Genomic DNA, 20975 nt, shown 5'->3' with positions numbered 1-20975 from the left:
AGGTGACATACTTAACATAATAGATACCCTTAAAAAGATTCATAGAAAACACCGACCTTACCTAACCTTGTTAGTATCTTAAAATAAGCATCTTATTGCTTCGTAATTACAAGTATTACCTAACCTATAATAGGTATAGGTTAAGTAATAATTGTAATTACGAAGCAATAAGATGCTTATCTTAAGATACTAACAAGGTTAGGTAAGGTCGGTGTTTTCTATGAATCTTTTCAAGGTTATCTATTATGTTTAGTATATCACCTATGCACGTAGTTAATAAGTCATTATTGACTTTACGAATTTGCGAAAACGGGTTGACCATTCCCACCTAACCTAATCAGAGATTTAAAAATATTCATTTTAATTATCCACAACTGTAATCATCATTCGGTGATAAGTGCAAAAGTATAACAGCAGGCCAAATGTCGTACTGTAATTTAGGCAGAATCGCACATCTGGCAGCATACGGGCTCACCATAGCCCGTGCTACATGAACACTCCGTCCTGAATAGCTAAATCTTTAACAACAACAAACAACAACATCTGGCAGCAGGTGAGCTGGCCTTATAAGGACCACCCTCCAGCCAAACGGACATCTTACGGGCTCACCATAGCCCGTGCTACTTGGAACTTGTTCCGAGTAGCTGAATCTGTAACAACAACAACCCAACGGACAGTCCAACTCAGGCTTCCTGTTCTAACACTCTGAACTAGCTCCAGCACTTGTGCAATATTCGACTTCGCTGTCTCGTATCTATCAAATTGACCATGTATATTTGTGAACTTTGCAAGGCTCCTAAACTAGGGCCATTCTACCTGTGCCAGGTGAGATGTGCTGAATGTAGGATAACCTTCACCGCCAATCCTCGGCATCAGTGTGTTATTTATTGTATGCAGTGCTTTAAAATACCTCGTGGACATTTTGATAAGATTTGTCCATCGTGCTCCAAAGTGATTTGTTCTACCCGTAAGTATCATTGTGGTTATAACAACTGTAGAAATTTCCCATAGATCCGTTGTGAGTTATAGCATATTTACAGTTACTATTGAAAAAAATTACTTAATAACAGCATCAGATAATATTTGTATTAATATTCTGAACAAAAAATACATGCTTTAATAAATTGCACAATAGCGGCAGCAGCTAAATTTATATATGAATTATTATTTACAATTAGTTGTAGAGCTATACATCTATGCAACATTCCTTAAAAAATACGCATAACTATATAGAATAATTAAAATCTACAGGTCGCAACCCTGATGCATGTCCATTTTGCATGCATCTAGATGATTCCGAGTCTGATACTAGTTCTGGGGCCGTATTCAGGAAGGTACTTACGAAGGTTTTTCTTCTTAGCCACGAATGTTTTCCTTTTTAGCGCCTTCGTGGCGGCTACGTCGGTATTCAAGTAGCTACACTAAGTGGAAAAACCTTCGTAAGTTCATTCCGGAATCTAAGTGTGGTTTCGACCACTCGTAGCTTTACGTAAACTGGATATAACTCAATTTTTCTCTACTACATAACACTGGGACCGATTTTAAGATTTTGGAACATAAACAAAAGATTCTAAAAATTGAATCTAGTGAAGAGGAGTCCTTCGTGTTAGTTATATATGCATTCTCTGCTTGAAACTTAAAGTAAATATGTCTTTTATGATAGTAGAATTAGCTTTATAATAGCAAGATATTAAACCCGTAGTTATTAAGTAAATAAACACTGGTGAACATGAAATATGAGAGAAGGTGATGAGCCCTGCCTGATGGGATCATTTACTATCACCAAATGCCCCTGTTCACCTAGTAGTAAGGGTGTACCTTAGCTATGCATACCCATTTCTGATTTATTTAGTTTGGTTTTATTTTGAAATTAAATCTGGGTGAGACATAAAATAAAAATATGCTGCCCAAATGATGTTAGGTAAAGAGAAGGGTAAAAATGTCAAAAACTTTATTCATTGAATACTTAAAGCTATAATTATGACTATATAGACTATTAAAAAAGAGAGAGGGAAGTAGGGGTCCAAGACCTCTTCCTGTTATACAATTTGGGCGTGGAACAAGTAATTATCAAAAGAAGGCACCATGCCGGGAAGGCTATGTAGCAGTAAGGCAGTGAGGTGAGGCAGCTACTTATTTGAGAAATGCTTATTTTATTTACCTTATAAGCTGAGGCAACGTATTTTATTTGAGGAATACTCAGCTGATTCCTCTACATTTAGCATGGAACAAATTTGTGTCCAAGACCTCTTCCTGTTACACTATTTGGCTGTATGTAACCAAACTAGAAGTGCTCTACAAATCAAGGGACCCAGAATGTGGAATGACCTCCCGAATCATGTCAAAGGCTGTACCTCTCTCAACCAGTTTAAGAGTTAAACCAAGTACTGAGAATTAACTCCATGTAACCTAACTTACCTCCTAAATGTCAACCCATGTCTTGCTATTGTTTAAACAACGCTGTTCACCAACATGTGCAATTGCTGATTTATGCTGTGTTAACACCCCTTTTTGTATTTTTTATTCCTTCTTTCAACACAATTTATACCTAATCCCGATTACTATTAAGTTTTAGTCTGTGTATTTTCCCCCACACCTTGCCCGAAATGCTATGAGTATTAGTGGCTTTAGGTATTGTATGTACTAGCTCTGTCTATAAATCCAACATTATGTTTGTAAATCAACTGTATGTACTTTTCCTGAATAAAATGTATTTATTATTTATTTTTTAATCAGTAAGTATTAAAAGAAGGCACCAAGCTGGGAAGGCTATGTAAGCACCATTGTGTGTAACAATAAACCAAATTTTTTTTTGACAAATAATGCAGCTGTATGGTAAAACAAATCCTGTCAGCTGTAAAAATATTGATGCAGTTATTTAAATGAAAAATATAATGAAAGAAATATTACTGGTTTATTTTTATCCTATCTTTTTGTACTGTACAGTATATCCAAGGAAGTGAAAAATTGAGACATAATGCACAATTTAATGAATGATTAGCATGGATTAGCAGTTCAAAAGAAATATGACTATTACATATCAACATGAGATCTTAATGATCCATGGTCAACATGATTTAATAAGGATAATACAGTACTGTATTTGTAATAATACAAACTATAATTTAAAATCTTTATTACTGATTTTTTTTATTAAGAAGATTAGGTATACACAACAATGTGCTGCTACCCTATTCTATATGGAATATTACACAGTGTAGATAAAAAACTAGCTATAAGTTTATCTAATACTCCCATCTCACAGGATGGTTAGACATACTGTACATGGAATCAATTTAGAAAATACCAGCCTCAATACAAAAAACAAATCAACTCTGACTAAACAACTCTTCGCAATTTTCACAAGAGTTAGTAAGCACTGAATCATGGAAACATTATATTATAATTACTCTTACCAGTTTCTACAAGACTCCTCTCAAACAATGTATTTTTAAACATGTTTAGGTATACACAGTAATGTGCTGCTTCCCTATTCTGTATAAAGGACCACACAGTGTAGATCAAAAACCAGCTACAAGCTCATCCATCATCCTCACCTCACAGGATGGCCAGTCATACATGGAATTAGGAGAGAACAAAATACTTAATGCTGATCTATTAGCCTCCACTGGCAAAATCTGGGTGCAGCACAAGAATATCTTCCAATATTCCTGAGTGTATGAAGTAATTACAGAGCTCAAAATACCTCATACCATTTGATATGAAGTCACTGATAACAGGACAATCACAGATATAGTGTTGGAGAGTATGTTCTCTTAAGTAGGACTGAAAACAGATGTTTTTTTTCCACCAAGAGGGCTATAAACCCATGGAACCGCTTACCCGCTGAAGCCGTAAATGCCAATTTCCAGCTAAAAAATATCATTAAGACAATTGGCGGGCCCTCTAACAAGCCGCCGGCTTTCTGTCCTCGTCGAGGCCACTAGATAGTTAGTGGCCCTTGGGTAAATTCAGTAAATATATACAATAATTGTCAGCGCATCTTCCGAGCAACAAGGACAGCTACACAGTATCTCTTAGAATTACGTAGGTAAACAACAAATGTAACATATTTGTTTACTACAATGTCGGTGCTGGCTGTAGAAGTTGAAAAAAACATTGTTTTACTTCGAAATATACTAATTTCATAAGAAAATTCGACGTAAATAGGAGGCAGTAGAGCTCCGATAAGCCAGCGCTAAATCTTCAATATGAAGAATGTTGCTGCTCTCTGATTGGCCAAACGAAACACAGTAGTGACCTCTATAGGCACGCAGGTGAACCAACAAATTTCTTCCTAAGTGGACGTTATTGAATTGCACCTAAGCATCTCCTTAGGGCACACTTAGGAACCTTCGTAGCAAACCCACTTACGAAGAAATACACAGAGCTTCCTGAATCTAGGTCCTGATTCAGAGCACTCAGAAGCGTCATCGCTCCAAAGCGTCCAGTATGAAAGTAAGTTAAATATAATTTTCTGTAATATTAAACCATTCCCAATTCTTGTTAGATGTATTTATATAAATACCTCACTTATCATCTTCAATTATTATTCACATGATCATTTATATGATTTTAGGCTCGCCAACTCAGCAGTTAGTGGAAGCGGAGGAGGAGGAGGAATATCCTCGTGGAGGAGGTGGTGAACTGCCAAGCACGAGCCAAACTCGCACACCAACACCAGAAGAACCTGATAACAGGGAAAGTTCTAATTGTAAGTAACATCCGCATTAATTATTATTTTCATATTTCAATAATGCCATTATTATTATTATTAAACTCCCTATATTTAAATTTATTTATTGAAATCATTATTCTTGTTACTTATATGTTCGCAACTAGAGGGCGAAGAAGACTCCCTGCATCTGGTTTTGGAAGCAGATTCTGATATGGATGCCAGCCAGCCTATCGCTAATTCTCCCCCACCACCTCAGGAACAGCAGCAGCAGTAGGTAGATGTTGTACTTCCTCCTCTACCAGAAGTTCTAGAGGTGATTAATAATTTCAATGGGGGGCTTCAATGGGCACATACGCCATTCATATAGCATCCCAGATTATGCCCAAGGAGATCCTGCCCATTATTTAACTATATATCCTGATTATTTTATTCAGCAAATAGAATCCTTGTTTGATGTCGTTCACCCCAATTTCCCTCCTGCCCTTTTAATTTACCCAGATTTTTCTTGTAATTTACAATGGCTTAATCAAGAAAATGAACCTGATTTTGAGGGGGAGTTACCTATAAGGGCTGAACAACGCACTGTAACTAGGCGTGAGGCTAGTGTTGTCGTAGATCAATGGTTTGCTGAATTGGGTAATAAGCTAGAAGAGTTCTTTGCCGAGACAGAAGGTTCGAGTCTAGGTATACAGAGCATTTCAGGATTTTATATCAATTCTATAGCTGTTCAGCATCCCATCCGTCTAGGCGATTACGTACCGTATCCAGATAAATTGCGTGGTAAACAACTTATTTTTAACCCTAAAGGAGAGCAAAATATATGTTTGATCCAATGTTTAGCTGCTTATATATGCCTTGCTCGGGGGATGGACTTACGCAACATTGGCAGGCGCTCCAAGTCTTCTAGGTGGTGTCTTAGATTCATCCGTTGGAGTGAGGATATCGAAATACCCATAACGTATGATAACATTAATAAAATTGAACGCATAAATAAATTAAGTATATATATCTATGTACTCACTCGTGAAGATAATAGGTGCTACATTAGCTTAGCTAGAAAAGGCAGGGAACATTCTGCTCCTAAAGTACCCTTGCTCATGCTAGAGGATCAGCATCTTGTGCTCATTAAAGATTTCAATCAATGTGTTCGCAACATGCGCGATAATGCAAATAATATTCCTAACGATCATATTTTTTGCCATTCCTGTTTAATTCATTTGTCACCTGATGCGATGCGGGATCTTGAAGAGTCATGTGAAGTTAAACAAACATTGAAATTTTACCCTGAAGGTCATAAAATCAAGTTAAAAAATTACGGTCGTGCCTATGGACCTTCTCACACGGCATATTATGATTTCGAGTGCTTGTTGGACCCCTCCAATCCTCAAGGTATGATTGAAAAGCGTCACAAAGCTGTGGCATATGCTTTTATCATCATCAACAGGGAATTGGAAGTGGTAGAGAAATTAACGTATATGGGGGATGACCCTGTGAATCATTTCATAGATACTTTGGAGAAGGCGTGGAAGAGAATTAAATCTACCATGCCTTAATACAAAATATCTATGACACGGGCACATTGGCAAGCTTATAGACGGCAAACCACATGTGAAATGTGTTATAGGCCATTTAAATCAGCTAAGGACAAGCACCGTCATCATGATCATGTCATTGAATTTAATAATTATCTTGCTGCCTATTGCCGTAGGTGTAACATGATGTGCAGAAATTCTTATAAATATTTGTATACATTCTCTCACAATGCTGCTTATGACCTCGGGGTAATTTTAAATGAATTGTCTAACCTCCCTAACCGTGAAATTGATATTGCCTCCAAAGATGGATTTAAGTTCATGAAAGTGGATATCGGTAAACTTCAGTTTATGGATAGTCTGGCTTTACTAAATGGTGGGCTGGAAAAACTAGGTAAAGAACATATCAAGGAAGGTAAACCCACCACTTACACCTCAGTTATGCTAGATGACGTCCCTGTAGCTGCCCACCATTTATTAAAGACAGGCAAACAGGTCTTCTGCTATTACTACATTTCATCTTTGGAGAAATTAAATGAACCGGCTCTTCCTCCTCCCGAAGCCTTTTTCAATAGTTTAAAACACGAGGCCATAAGCGAGACCGATTATACACAGGCTAAAGAAGTCTTCAGATTAGCGGAATGCAAGACCATTGGGGATTACCTGAAGGTCTATTTGAAAGTAGATACTGGACTATTGTGTGATGTGTTTACTGTATGGCGCAAGACCATGCTTGAGCTGTACAAGTTAGACATTACACACTATGTCTCATTATCTAGTTTTGCATGGGACGCTTTCTTGTTTAAGACTCAAGTTGTCTTGGACTCTATTCCTGATTCCCATTTGTACGATGTATTGCGTAGAAATCTAAGAGGCGGATTTACCTCTGTTGTGCGACAACACACAAGTCTACAAAATGAGCATACACGTGCTGATCCTTCTAGTACTGATAAATATATTTTGTATTTAGATTTTAATGACTTATACGCCACCTGTATGACAGAACTGCTTCCTCAAGGCGGGATCCGTAAATTATCTGCTGCCGAATGCGATGATTGGCTCCAACAGGGATTGGAAAATATTGCATGTGATGGGGATAAGGGGTATTGGGTCATGTGTGATACCAAGCATGTCGCACCTGAGGTGGCTCGATACACCGATGACCCTTTGCAACCCTTAACCTTGTCATATGCTAATATTTCTACTGATCTTCTGTCCGATTATAACAAACACATTTTAAATACCGAAGATCGCAAACTCCCCAAGAAAAACAATAAATTAATTGCCTCACATCTCCCCCAAAAAGATTACTTGGTCAGTTTAGATTTATTGCAGATGCTGATAAAATTGGGATTGAAAGTTGCTAAGGTAAATGCAGTTTATGAATTCCAACAAAGCAAGTACCTTAAGGAATTTGTCGGAACAAATGCTCGTGAACGTTCGAATACACCTTGCGCCATTGAGGGCAAAGCTTTCAAGCTGGTATCAAATGCAATTTACGGCAAGAGTTTGACAAATGTGAGTAAATATTGTGATCAGCATTATTTAGTTACATCACGAGACAAATTCCAAAAGCTTGCACGCAATCCGTTCTTCAAACGGAGCGAAGAGCTCCGTTTGAAGAACTTGTTGAGGAGCTTGTTGAGCGAAGGCAGAGTCATTTGCACGGTCAAAAAACAATCACTTAATCAATCAATACACCAACCTATCTGGGCTTCCAAATCCTGCAAATAGCTAAGAGGATCCTATATGATTTTTGGTACAACACCATCAAGGTTCATTATGGAGACAAAGCTAGATTGCTGTATACAGATACAGATTCGTATTTGATTGAACTGACCTGTCCAAATGCTTTTGAGGAATTAAATAAACTGCCTTTGTCTCAGCATATGGATTTCAGCAGTTTCCCTCCTGAAAATCCCTATTTCGATGACTCTCGCAAAGGTCAACTGGGTTTGTTAAAATCGGAAGTTGGAGCCAAAATTATCAAGGAGCTCATCGCATTGAAGCCTAAAATGTACTCAATTCTCACTCAAGATCAGGTTCAGCTCTGTCGTTGTAAAGGAATTCCCACTTATCATCAATCTAAACTCACTCATGCAGCTTTCCAAAGTGCTTTAGAGTTAAATATTGGGCAGCGGTTCCACTCCAGATCTATTAGGAATGTTAAAGGCCGTATGTTTACCTGTCTCACTACAAAACGTGGATTGTCCGCCTTTGACGATAAACGTTATGTACTGAGTCCTACACAGTCGTTGGCGTATGGACACCCCGATATACCTCGAGCAGAAATACATGAAGAAGAGAATGAAGAGGAGGAGGATGTACCTGCACCTGCTGCACGTCCTGCAAGACGTGGATTTCACCCCATATACAATATGTGGGGAAAACGCGATGCACTGGTGAACAAGACGTATTCTCACAATTAGTGACTGAAGAAATTGTTGATAGAAAATTTGCAACCTCCCCTAATCTATATTTGTGTTTTAAAATTGCTACCTCCAGTAACCTATCATTGATGTTTGAAAAAATGCGGGGGCCCCTGACTCATCACTGATGTTCTGAAAATGCAGTCTCCCTTAACCTATGTTGAAAATGTTCTGTTCTATATAAAAAATAAAAATTGTGAAATGTATACTCTGATGTTTTTATAAGCCCTACCCCCTAACCTATGTTTTGAAAATGTCCTATGCCAAAATATAAAAAAATATGAAATGTATACTTTGATGTTTCTATGAAACCTCTCATGTTTAAATATAATGTCCTTTTCATACTTATGTCAGTACAAACCCAACACGAGTCATGGATAGTTCACCTATCACTGAAGAACAACTCGATATTTTCAATGAACCTAGCAGAATAATCATTGCAGACTTTTCCAATGGCGGAAAATCTCATTTGTGCACTAAACTCGTACAAAAATACCATCTGAAATTCTCCAGTATTTTTATATGTGGGGGCAGTTACAAAGCATTGCTGGACGATCCAGTAATTAACTAGAAAATAATAGCTCATCCTGAAATTATTAACCCTTTAGATGAACGTACAGACGATTCACCTATTTTAATCATTATTGATGACTTGTTCATCGAATCTGCCAATTCCAAAATTGTGTCTGATATCTTCACTAAAGGCAGACATCTCGCTATTTCGTGTATATTAATTACCCAAAATATATTTTTCTCTGGGAAATATGCTAGAAGTATCAGTTTAAATGCCTCCAATTCATATTAGTGAAATCTAGAGATATAGCTCAAATTGAGACTTTAGGGCGGCAGTTATTTGGAAAACAAGATTCTAAAAAGCTTTTAGATATCTACAAGAAAGCCATTAGTAAACCTTATGAGTATTTATTGGTGGATTTTGGAGTAAAAACCCCTGAACGCATCACCTTCCGTAGCAATATTGTTGGTGAGCAACCATACGAAACTGTATACCAATGGTGAACGTACTAGATGAAAACAACAACCACAAGGGGAGGTTTGGGGGTGGGGTGTATAGGATGTATAAAACAACTAAAACCATACAATCCGATATCACTTTATTAGAAGATGGAGCACGTACTAGATAAAATTTATTATAACCCCGCATCCTCAGGAGGGTTAGGGGGGGTTGATAGGTTGTATAAAGCAGCTAAAACCATAAAGCCAGATATAACTTTATCAGATGTCAAAGAATATTTGAAGTCGTCTAAAGCCTACACTTTGCATGCATTAAAACCTCGCAAATTTCAGCCCTACCCGAAAGAACGAAAGGTACTGAGCCCCAAACCCCGTATATATTTAGCTTGTGATTTAGCAGAAATGGGATTATTAGCTAAACATAATGATGATATTAAATACATTCTCATCTGTGTCGATATTTTTTCACGGTATGCGCAAGTAGTACCTCTGAAACGCAAAGACGGGCAGACTGTGAGTAAAGCTCTGAAAAACATATTGGAATCCTCATATTTCCAAGGAATACGTAAAATTAATACAGGTCGAGGGGGGGGGGTGAATTTTATAATTCTCATATGCAACGAATGCTTGCAGCTATAAATATTAAATTGTATAGCATATTTTCTCAAGAAACAAAAGCCGCTATCGCCGAACGCTTTATACGTACCATGAAAACTAAGATTTATAAATATATGACTGCGCACAATACCTCGAGATATCTGCCTATATTGCCTGATAGCATAAAGGCGTATAACACAACACCCCACCGAGGGTTAGGTGGTCGGACTCCAGTTGACGTTCATGCTTTATCTCGTCCACAAGATATAAAGAAACAGTTCAATCTCATGTATAAAAGTAAGGACAAACCTAAAGCGGGTCTTAGTTTCCTACTAGCTGTGGAAGACACAGTTCGCATTACTCTCTCCAACAGAATTTCGACATTCAAGAAAGATTTTGCTAGACAAAACACGAAAGAAATTTTCAGAATTATTTGTATAGATAAAAGCCAGCCTATCCCATTATATTTTTTACAAGATTTGAATAACAAGCCTATTGACGGAGGGTTTTATAATGAAGAATTAACCCTAACCCATTTACCAGCACCATTTAATATTGAGAAGGTCCTACGTAAACGTACATTACCCAATAATAAATTACAGTATAAAGTAAGGAACGAAGGCTACGATTCTTCATTTGATCAGTGGATTGATGCTGATGATTTGTTGAAGATATGAAGAAGCCATTAGTATACAAGTACAGAGAGTTGGTGACCTGGCTGAGCAAACTTAATTCCTCACCCAGGAAAAAATTGATTGCTCAGTTTAAAAAAACACATATTCATTGCTTGTCAGAGATTTTCAAAAAATTTCTGAAAAATAGGCTTCCGGTTAAAAAGAAAGTTTTAGTGAAATTGAAGAAATACAGAGACACCTTGCATTCGCTGGCTTGCAAGAAACCCTCAATTTCCAACAAAAAGCTCATTTTATTGACTCGAAAAGGAGGTAGTATCCTCGGTATATTATTACCCATAGCTGCTAGTCTAATTTCCAGGCTATTTAATAAATAAAAAATGAAAGAATATTATCTAGTACCTCGTAAATCCATCGATGAGGGACCTGCTAAGGTACCAGTAGTAAAAAAAAGCAGAAGTAATGCCATCACTAGCTCCAACACCTGTCCTGTCAGCAACTGCTCCAGTAGCACCAGTTCCAGTACGAGCTAATCCTTCAATAGTACATTTGGTACATTTAAAATTGAAAACTAAAGATCATGATTATGCTACTTTGCTGTTGAATTATTTTGATGAAAGCAAGATGGTGCAATGGGACGTCAATGGGAATCTGCAAATGCCAGTGACTGGAATAAACATAATTGATGATATTTTAACTAAAATGACGATTCGCCGCTCTGTATTCCCACGAGAAAATTACCGCTGGTTAAATTATTCATCTCTTTAACCTCAACTCCACGAGATATGTTTAGGAATACAGAATCTCGTAAACAAGTATTTAATGATGACGTGGTACTAAGAAGAAAACGGGCGTATGCTCCTACTACAGCTGCTGGAGAAACTAAACGCCCTAAAGTTGGCGGAGGAGCACCATGGTTAGCTTACTAAAGGTGAGTGTATAAATAGATGTTCTGTTTTGTGTTTAGTTTATTCATTCTTAGTCCAGCAATGGATTCCCACGTTATTTACACTACTAGTATTTCTAATACAGATTTATTTCCTAAGAATGTACCTAGTGCTTTTGAAAACAGACTGTATAATCAACTTGTGCTGGATTCTAGACGTTCCTACGAAATGTGTCTCCAGCATATATTATTGCCTTCGTCATATTACATAATAAGATCGGATGATCTGGAAAGTTATATCCGCGTGAGAATTATGTACCTAGATGTTAAAGGAATTAGTTACAAACATTCTAAATTTCTACCGAAAACTAATATTGTAGCTGGTGGCATAAAGGAAATTATATACGCCATCAATAATGAAATTACCCATATATTTTCACAGAACGATTTGAGTTTTGTGTCTGATGTCTATAAGACGCATTTTCCGAGATATGCAGATGCATATATTAAATATGGTTCGATTTCCAATCGGGTAAAGTCCAATACTGCGAGCAGCGATGAGAATGTATTGTATTACAACGATAATCGAGCGATATGCAGGATTTCCCTATCTTTTGGGGCGAGTATCGGCAAGGTTTTGGGATCTGATCAGCATAAAAATTAGGATATATACGTACACAAGAATTATTTTGATGAAACACCCATATCAGACACGTGTCCCTACCCTTCACAACCCAGGGGCATGATGGATTACCTGTGTTTATTGCGATAAAATTGCCCCTACGATGTACGGGAATTTATTAGTGGATATATTGGACGTAGTGTCTTTGCAGGGCGGTGAAAGCACGAATAGGAAACTAAATAAACCTCAAAATACAAATGTACTGGAGAGTATAAGTATTGCAGTAACAGATCCTAATGGGACCCCTATTTATTTTGATAAACGAGGAAGCACAACAGCTGTTTTACATATGCGACGTCAAATTGGGTCTATATAATAAGGACATTACAGTTCCGAGCCTCATTACTCATCTGCAAGCTACAAAATGCGCGTCAATTTCATCCCTCCGTCTGTAGACGAAATATTCTTAATTAGCCCACCTGCCTCATATAAAGGAGGTGGGCTGAGTGATATTAGAATATTCAATAGGAGTCATATAAGAGGAGGTGGTATATTCAGTTTCCTCACTGGTTTAGCCCGTAAAGCAGCGCCATTTTTAATGAGAACCCTTGCTCCTGCCGTCTTAAGTATGGGTCAGAATGTATTGCATGACATGCAAACAGGGGAACATTCCTTTAAAAAGTCAATGAAGAAGCATGGGATCGAATCATTAAAGGGAGTAGGGCGTCAGATTTTAGGTGGTGGTAAAAGGCGGAAAAAGTCTAAGAGAAAGGCTAAGGCCACAAAATTAGCACTTATTCGCAGTTTCACAAAACAGAATAAGAAGAATAAGAGATATAAGAACGTGTTTGCGTAAATTGCAATTCATTCCTCTCATAGCATCCAGCATGAATACTACTACTACACTAGGAGCGGGGCTATAATCCCCTTTGGAAAGTTACACAGTGGCTGTAACAGATGGATTTCCCAAACTTAATTCAGCACGTATGATTGAGTCCACTATAACTAGCAGGAAAAATATTGATATTTTACCTGTTAATTTTGGAATTAATAAATTTAAGGACTCGTATATAGAATTTAGAATCCCTGGCATTCCTGGTCATTTCCTGGATATGTCATCCCTAGCCCTAGAAGTGGGGATAGAATTAACAGAAGCTGACGCCGCAATAGATTCAGGCAAAAAAGTGACTGTAGCCAATGGTTTATCACAAACACTTTTAAAACAGTGGTGGTGTATTTCAACGAACAAGTGGTTGAAAGTAATTCTTTATTTTCTTATTGGGCGTATATAAAGCTGCTAACGACTCTCTCCAGAAGTAAAATTGATGGTTTTAAGCATCTAGCGCATTTTTATAAAGAAGAGGCGCTAACGATACCCAATAAAATTGATACGCAGTATTTTGCTACGACCACGATAAATCAGGATGAGAAAATGGCTAATATGAAAGAACAGGGCATTTATACGTGCTTTAAATTACTGCTGGATATTGCATCTATTAGCGAATATTTACTGGATAACGTAGATGTAAGAATACGTTTGGAGTTAAATAGTGATAAATGGGTTATTGGCAGTCATACAGCAACTGCTGACTATAAATATAATATAAATATGGCCCGCTTATGTATCGATAGATTAACCCCATTCCCTTCTGGGTTACTAGCTATTAACAGAGCACTCGCCCAAAATAATGGTGCAGTAACGTATATATTTGATAAAACCCTATTTAAAATCTATATTCTAGGTCAGGGTCAAAAATCGTTAACTATGGACCAACCCTGGGGTGGAGTGATCCCTGAGAAGTTATACGTGGCAATTATTGATATGGAAGCCATTTTTGGAGATTATACCTTAAACCCATTATATTTTAACAATTCCGCCTTGAGCAACGTATATATCTCGGTGAACAACACGAGTTTATTTAATATAGCGTGTGATTTCCCCATAAATGTTCGAAATTATATTATACGGTCCTGAATGCTGTAGGATTTAATGTAGATAATATTTTGTCCTACGAATCGTTCGTTAAAGGACAAACTCTGCTGGTCTTTAATTTATTACCAGAAGAAATAGAGGGTACAGTTTCCTTGGAAGCGACAGGGAATATAAGAATTACATTGGAATTCAATACAGCCATAGTGGGAAATAAAGTTATACTGCTGTTTGGTCCTACTACTGGGATTATGAAAATTAATGCTGACCGACGTATTATTTGTGAAACGAGAGCCTAAGAAACATGAATTGTTTGGAAATAAACAATGGGTTGAAAAATATATATTTAGGGGAAGAAGTCATTAATATCGGATGTTATTTAGCGAACGATGTACAGAGAACCTTTTAGAAATTAAATAAAGAGCCAGTGGTATTTATTTTAAATACTTTAGATGAGAAATCCCCTGCATCGATGATGGGTAATTGGATGACTGTGTATGTACACAATCAACCTTAAGGAGCTATTATCGCCCTGTTGGACAGTTTTGGGTTGAAGATGGAATTCCATTCACGTTATTTACAAGAATTCCTCTCTTATTTTGAAGATTATAGAGTTTACATGTTCACACAACGCATTCAGAGCATATACTCCTATTATTGTGGAGCCTATGCCATGTTTTTTGCCTATCAATTATGCAACCTTAACTTGAAAGCTGCACTACATAAATTTGAAACTTTATTTGAATATGGGGAATATAATATGAACGATAGAAAGATAATTCAATTTGCATATTCTAATTTTGCAATGCCCAACTGCAAAAAGACATTTTGCATAGATGGACAGGATAAATGTCTATCGCTGTGTGATGACTCCTTATATTACTGAGCTGTAAGTATATTTCTAGATGTTAGCCATATATTGTCTTTCATATTATTGCTGATTTATTATTATTATTATTATGTGTTGCTCATATGGTTTCTATTTACTGTTCGAGATTTGATGTTGCAGAGGAACTGGTCTCCCTCACAAAAATTACCAGGATCTAGGATTGCTATGACCAACATCTGAAATATCATGCTTGTTCCCCATTACAATTTTTCTGTTAAGACCAGAATGTAAACTTTTATTAACAATAAAATAATGAAAACCTATACAATGTATATTCTTAAACCTCTGATTAGGTTAGGTGGAGATGGATAGTCTAGTCATTTTTTTAATAATAACATCAAAAACAGTACATGTACAGGTAGGACGCTAAAGGCCGCATTGGTTACCTGGTGACGTCATACATAGTTGAACAGTCAGGTGCTGTGATACCTTGACACTTATATGCTAATGGCCAGCAATACCCTATCCCGATACTGAGGTTACTTTTCGTGATGTCACTAAACAACAACAACTGGTCTGTAGAATGTATTTGTTTGTTATATATAATAAGTTAGGTTAGGATGGATTCAGAGGGTTTGATAGGGTTTATGAAATGAATAACAGAAAACATAAGCAGAAATACGAGCAAAGGTAGCTGAATATCGTTTCTGGTGAAACACAGAGTACAGTTGAGGTATTGGGAGTGATTAAGAGTTCACACTTATGTGTGAACTTCCTATAGGACCCGCATGAGCACGTTGGCTGGAAGCTCATTGGGGGCTTACAGCGCATTAGGGATGATGACGTCAGAAAAGAAGGTAACTGAAGAAGGCAGTTTTATTTCAAAACATGAGAGACTTGCTTTTCTACAGCAAGGTGTGGGGAGGCATGTTTTTTGAGCGAATGTGAGATGTGCATATATATTTATGTACGTGCATATATATATTTATGCGTTATGAAGCAATATTGGATTAGTACTGAAATCGCATTACAGTCACCACGCCTGGCAGGGGACTGTTTTCATGCAAATAGATGATAGTGGGGTTTTCATTTTTATTTGCCCTATGATCAATAAACATTCTGTGAAGACAGATTGTCAAAGCTCGAATTACATTCCCTAGAAAGACGAAGAAGAAATAGGGGTGACATGATAGAGGTGTGACTGAATGGTCATAGTAAATGGGGATATTTCTAACCTATTAAACGTATCAACATGAAACAGAACAGGAATAAATTGGATAGGTTTTAGATTTAGGAAAAGACCTGGGTAAATACAGGTAACAGGGGCGAACTCGAAAATGCACATTAGTTCTTGCACTGTGTTGCTCCCCTTTGTTTCATATGAATGGATTTCATTCCTATGCTCAATAAACAATCCTCTGCCAGACACTATAAATATAAGCTTCTTGATAAGTAAGGGGAATAAATAGGACCTTCTGAATATTAATAGAGCTACATTACTGATGTCTATAAATGGAGAAGAAATGGGGTATTAATAGGGAAATAATAGACCTACTGAAGTTCATCATCTAATAGCATCAGTTGATGTTCTGGTTAACATAGATTGGAAGTAAAAGGGAGATTTAAATGACAGGGTACTATGTTCGGCTTGGTGTAAAAATTTGAGAAGACCTCGGGGACTATGACCGCCCATGAAAGAAAATTCGAGAAAACCCTGGGGGCCTACGGCCGGCTTTTTAATTCCCTTTAACGTGCCTGTGCAGGGTCAGTGAGCTAACGAAATTTTGGGATGACTGGAGACGGCCGTTTAATCCCCTTGAGCGAAAATGCCAAGGGCCAATGACCGGCCATGAAAATTTTTTCGAGAAAACCCAGGGGCATTTGACCGGCATGGGGAAAAAGTTCGTAAAACCCAGGGGCCTACGACCGGCCATGAAAGAAAATTCGAGAAAACCCTGGGGCCTACAGCCGGCCATGAAAAAAATCGAGAAAACCTTGGGGCCTACGACCAGCCATAAAAGAAAATTCAAGAAAACCCTGGGGCCTATGACCTGCTTTTTAATCCCCTTTAACGTACCTGTGCAGGGTCATTGAGCTAACAAAATTTTGGGATGACTGGAGGCGGCAGTTTAATCCCCTTGAGAGAAAATGGCAGGGGCCAATGACCGGACATGAAAAAAATTTGAGAAAACCCTGGGGCCAACTACCGGCTTGGTGAAAAAGTTCGTAAAACCCAGGGGCCTACGACCGGCATGGGGAAAAATAAAAATTGCCGGTCGTAGGCCCGGTTTACACTACTGACGGCTGGTACTGGTGAGTGGGGAGGTGAGGACTAGTACTGGTGAGTGGGGAGATGAGGGCTGGTATTGGTGTGTGGGGAGATGAGGGCTGGTACTTGTGTGTGGGGAGGTGAGGGCTGGTACTGGTGTGTGGGGAGGTGAGGGCTGGTACTGGTGTGTGGGGAGGTGAGGGCTGGTACTGGTGTGTGAGGATATGAGGACTGGTAATTGGTGTGTGGGGAGGTTAGGGCTGGTACTATTGTGTGGGGAAGTGAGGGCTGGTACTGGTGTGTGGGGAGGTGAGGGCTGGTACTGGTGAGTGGGGAAGTGAGGGCTGGTACTGATGTGTGGGAATTTGATGGTTGGTACTGGCTAGTGGGGAGATGAGGGCTAGTACTGGTGAGTGGGGAGGTGAGGGCTGGTACTGGTGAGTGGGGAGGTGAGGGCTGGTACTGGTGAGTGGGGGAAGTGAGGGCTGGTACTGGTGAGTGGGGGAAGTGAGGGCTAGTACTGGTGAGTGGGGAGGTGATGGCTAGTACTGGTGAGTGGGGAGGTGAGGGCTGGTACTGGTGAGTGGGGAGGTGAGGGCTGGTACTGGTGAGTGGGGGAAGTGAGGGCTGGTACTGGTGAGTGGGGGAAGTGAGGGCTAGTACTGGTGAGTGGGGAGGTGAGGGCTGGTACTGGTGAGTGGGGAGGTGAGGGCTGGTACTGGTGCGTAGTGAGGTGAGGGCTGGTACTGGTGTGTGGGGAGGTGAGGGCTGGTACTGGTGAGTGGGGAGGTGAAGGCTGGTACTGGTGAGTGGGGAGGTGAGGGTTGGTACTGCTGTGTGGGGAGGTGAGGGCTGGTACTGGTGAGTGGGGGAAGTGAGGGCTAGTACTGGTGAGTGGGGAGGTGAGGGCTGGTACTGGTGAGTGGGGAGGTGAGGGCTGGTACTGGTGAGTGGGGAGGTGAGGGCTGGTACTGGTGAGTGGGGAGGTGAGGGTTGGTACTGCTGTGTGGGGAGGTGAGGGCTGGTACTGGTGAGTGGGGAGGTGAGGGCTGGTACTGGTGAGTGGGGAGGTGAAGGCTGGTACTGGTGAGTGGGGAGGTGAGGGTTGGTACTGCTGTGTGGGGAGGTGAGGGCTGGTACTGGTGAGTCGGGAAGTGAGGGCTGGTACTGATGTGTGGGAATTTGATGGTTGGTACTGGCTAGTGGGGAGATGAGGGCTAGTACTGGTGAGTGGGGAGGTGAGGGCTGGTACTGGTGAGTGGGGAGGTGAGGGCTGGTACTAGTGAGTGGGGAGGTGAGGGCTGGTACTGGTGTGTGGGGAGGTGAGGGCTGGTACTGGTGTGTCGGGAGGTGAGGGCTGGTACTGGTGAGTGGGGAGGTGAGGGCTGGTACTGGTGAGTGGGGAGGTGAGGGCTGGTACTGGTGAGTGGGGAGGTGAGGGCTGGTACTGGTGAGTGGGGAGGTGAGGGTTGGTACTGCTGTGTGGGGAGGTGAGGGCTGGTACTGGTGAGTGGGGAGGTGAGGGCTGGTACTGGTGAGTGGGGAGGTGAGGGTTGGTACTGCTGTGTGGGGAGGTGAGGGCTGGTACTGGTGAGTGGGGAGGTGAGGGCTGGTACTGGTGAGTGGGGAGGTGAGGGTTGGTACTGCTGTGTGGGGAGGTGAGGGCTGGTACTGGTGAGTGGGGAGGTGAGGGCTAGTACTGGTGAGTGGGGAGGTGAGGGCTGGTACTGGTGAGTGGGGAGGTGAGGGCGGGTACTGGTGAGTGGGGAGGTGAGGGCTGGTACCAGAGCGCAACTCCATAGTCTCCCGAGACTGAAAGATGCCTACTACCTACTATTCCTGTCAAATTTTTTAAACCATGTATTTTTTATTCTTTCTTACAATACTTTTGTAAGAAATGAAATGTAAAAATACATTTCTTTTAAGGTTTTTTCATACTTTCTTACAATGTAACTGTAATTTTTTTAAATTTTGCTAAAAATTACCTTATTAAAATTATGTGTTAGATTAAGGACCTGCCCGAAACGCTATGCATGCTAGTGGCTTTACAAGAATGTAAAACTTCAATGCTCTGTACTCTCATAAACCCAATGTTCTTGTATATATATATATATATATATATTGTGACGGGAAAGTGTTGGAGTGTAGATGTTCGGCAGTCCTCCAATGGCAGGTGTCAATGCCTGGTCACACTTACAAAAAAAAGATAGACTGCTTGCCTGTTGTCTGTGGTAAGTGAGAGGGAGGAACACGTAAAACACAAAGTATGAACAATGAAACTTCAATATATACTTTAAACATAAATAAAAATAAAGACAAATCTCGGGGAAATGAATAGTGCAATTAAATAACAAAGATAAATGCAAAAACAATGTGAGACAAAATAGTAAATGGTAAAATGGTGCTGAGAATATTGGCTTTGGCTGAGACCTCCCTTAGTATACAAAAGCCAGAGCTTAGTATGCCAGAGGGAGATGTCAACTCTTAGAGCACAAAGAATATTCTGAAGGTGATGGCTGGTCCAAGCTCAGACATCAACTCAGGAAGATGGCGCTGAGGTGCAGGTGTGTGGTCGGCGAGTCACCAATCAGGAGCTGGCAGGCTGGGATGGGTAGTTGGCTGGTTGATGACGAGCCGGCGTGGAGGGTGTGTGGAGTTGGGGGGGTTTAGGGTAAGTTTTGCCTCCTGGTCAAAACGTTTTGTGCTACTGGTGGACGTATCTTGAATGTAGCATCTTATACTTGTAGACTTAACGTAACTTTAGGTAGGGAAGAGCAGGATCAATCTCTCTTGAGAAAGAGATTGAGCCTGCTCTGAGATTGAGATTTTTTATATATATATAATATATATATATATATATATATATATATATATATATATATATATATATATATATATATATATATATATATATATATATATATATGTCGTACCTAATAGCCAGAACTCACTTCTTGGCCTACTATGCAAGGCCCGATTTGCCTAATAAGCCAAGTTTTCATGAATTAATGTTTTTTCGACTACCTAACCTACCTAACCTAACCTAACCTAACTTTTTCTGCTACCTAACCCAACCTAACCTAACCCAACCTAACCTATAAAGATAGGTTAGGTTAGGTTAGGTAGGGTTGGTTAGGTTCGGTCATATATCTACGTTAATTTTAACTCTAATAAAAAAAAATTGACTTCATACATAATGAAAAGGGTAGCTTTATCATTTCATAAGAAAAAAATTAGAGAAAATATATTAATTCAGAAAAACTTGGCTTATTAGGCAAATCGGGCCTTGCATAGTAGGCTGAGAAGTGAGTTCTGGCTACTAGGTACGACATATATATTTATATATATATATATAAAATATATGTATATATATAAATATATATATATATATATATATATATATATATATATTGTGACGGTAACGCGTTGGTGTTCGGCTGTTTAAGGCTAGGGGTATGGCCTCGTCACATAGTTATAAAAAAAAATAGAAAAACTGGAACTTCGTCTGTGGTAAGGTAAGGAGAAGACACACAAAACACAAGTAAAACTTTAACAATGAAATTTTAATTACGTTAAATAAATCAAAACATGAAAATAAT

The 20975-nt window shown here is 39.3% G+C and overlaps 1 protein-coding gene across 1 annotated transcript; it reads left to right on the top strand.

Annotated features, from left to right (window-relative positions):
- Positions 1–6396: 6396 nt before the first annotated feature.
- LOC138351904 (uncharacterized) lies at positions 6397–10885 on the top strand. The gene is made up of 4 exons (XM_069304015.1): positions 6397–7728; positions 7986–8565; positions 9445–9621; positions 10752–10885. Exons 1-4 carry the CDS (start codon positions 6397–6399, stop codon positions 10883–10885), a joined length of 2223 nt encoding a protein of 740 aa, XP_069160116.1.
- Positions 10886–20975: the final 10090 nt, after the last annotated feature.

This window comes from Procambarus clarkii, chromosome 5 (genome assembly GCF_040958095.1).
Source record: "Procambarus clarkii isolate CNS0578487 chromosome 5, FALCON_Pclarkii_2.0, whole genome shotgun sequence".
In the NCBI taxonomy this organism is placed as follows: Eukaryota; Metazoa; Arthropoda; class Malacostraca; order Decapoda; family Cambaridae; genus Procambarus; species Procambarus clarkii.
Note: the sequence above shows the minus strand (reverse complement) of the source record. Positions and strands in the feature narration are given on the sequence as shown.

Bases quoted from the DNA above. Each gene is read 5' to 3' on its own strand.
- LOC138351904 (XM_069304015.1), top strand. From the start codon at position 6,397: ATGTGCAGAAATTCTTATAAATATTTGTATACATTCTCTCACAATGCT. The intron at 7,729-7,985 runs GTGAGTAAATAT...AACACCATCAAG, and splicing joins ACGGCAAGAGTTTGACAAAT to GTTCATTATGGAGACAAAGC. The intron at 9,622-10,751 runs GTGAGCAACCAT...CCCATTTACCAG, and splicing joins CTTCCGTAGCAATATTGTTG to CACCATTTAATATTGAGAAG.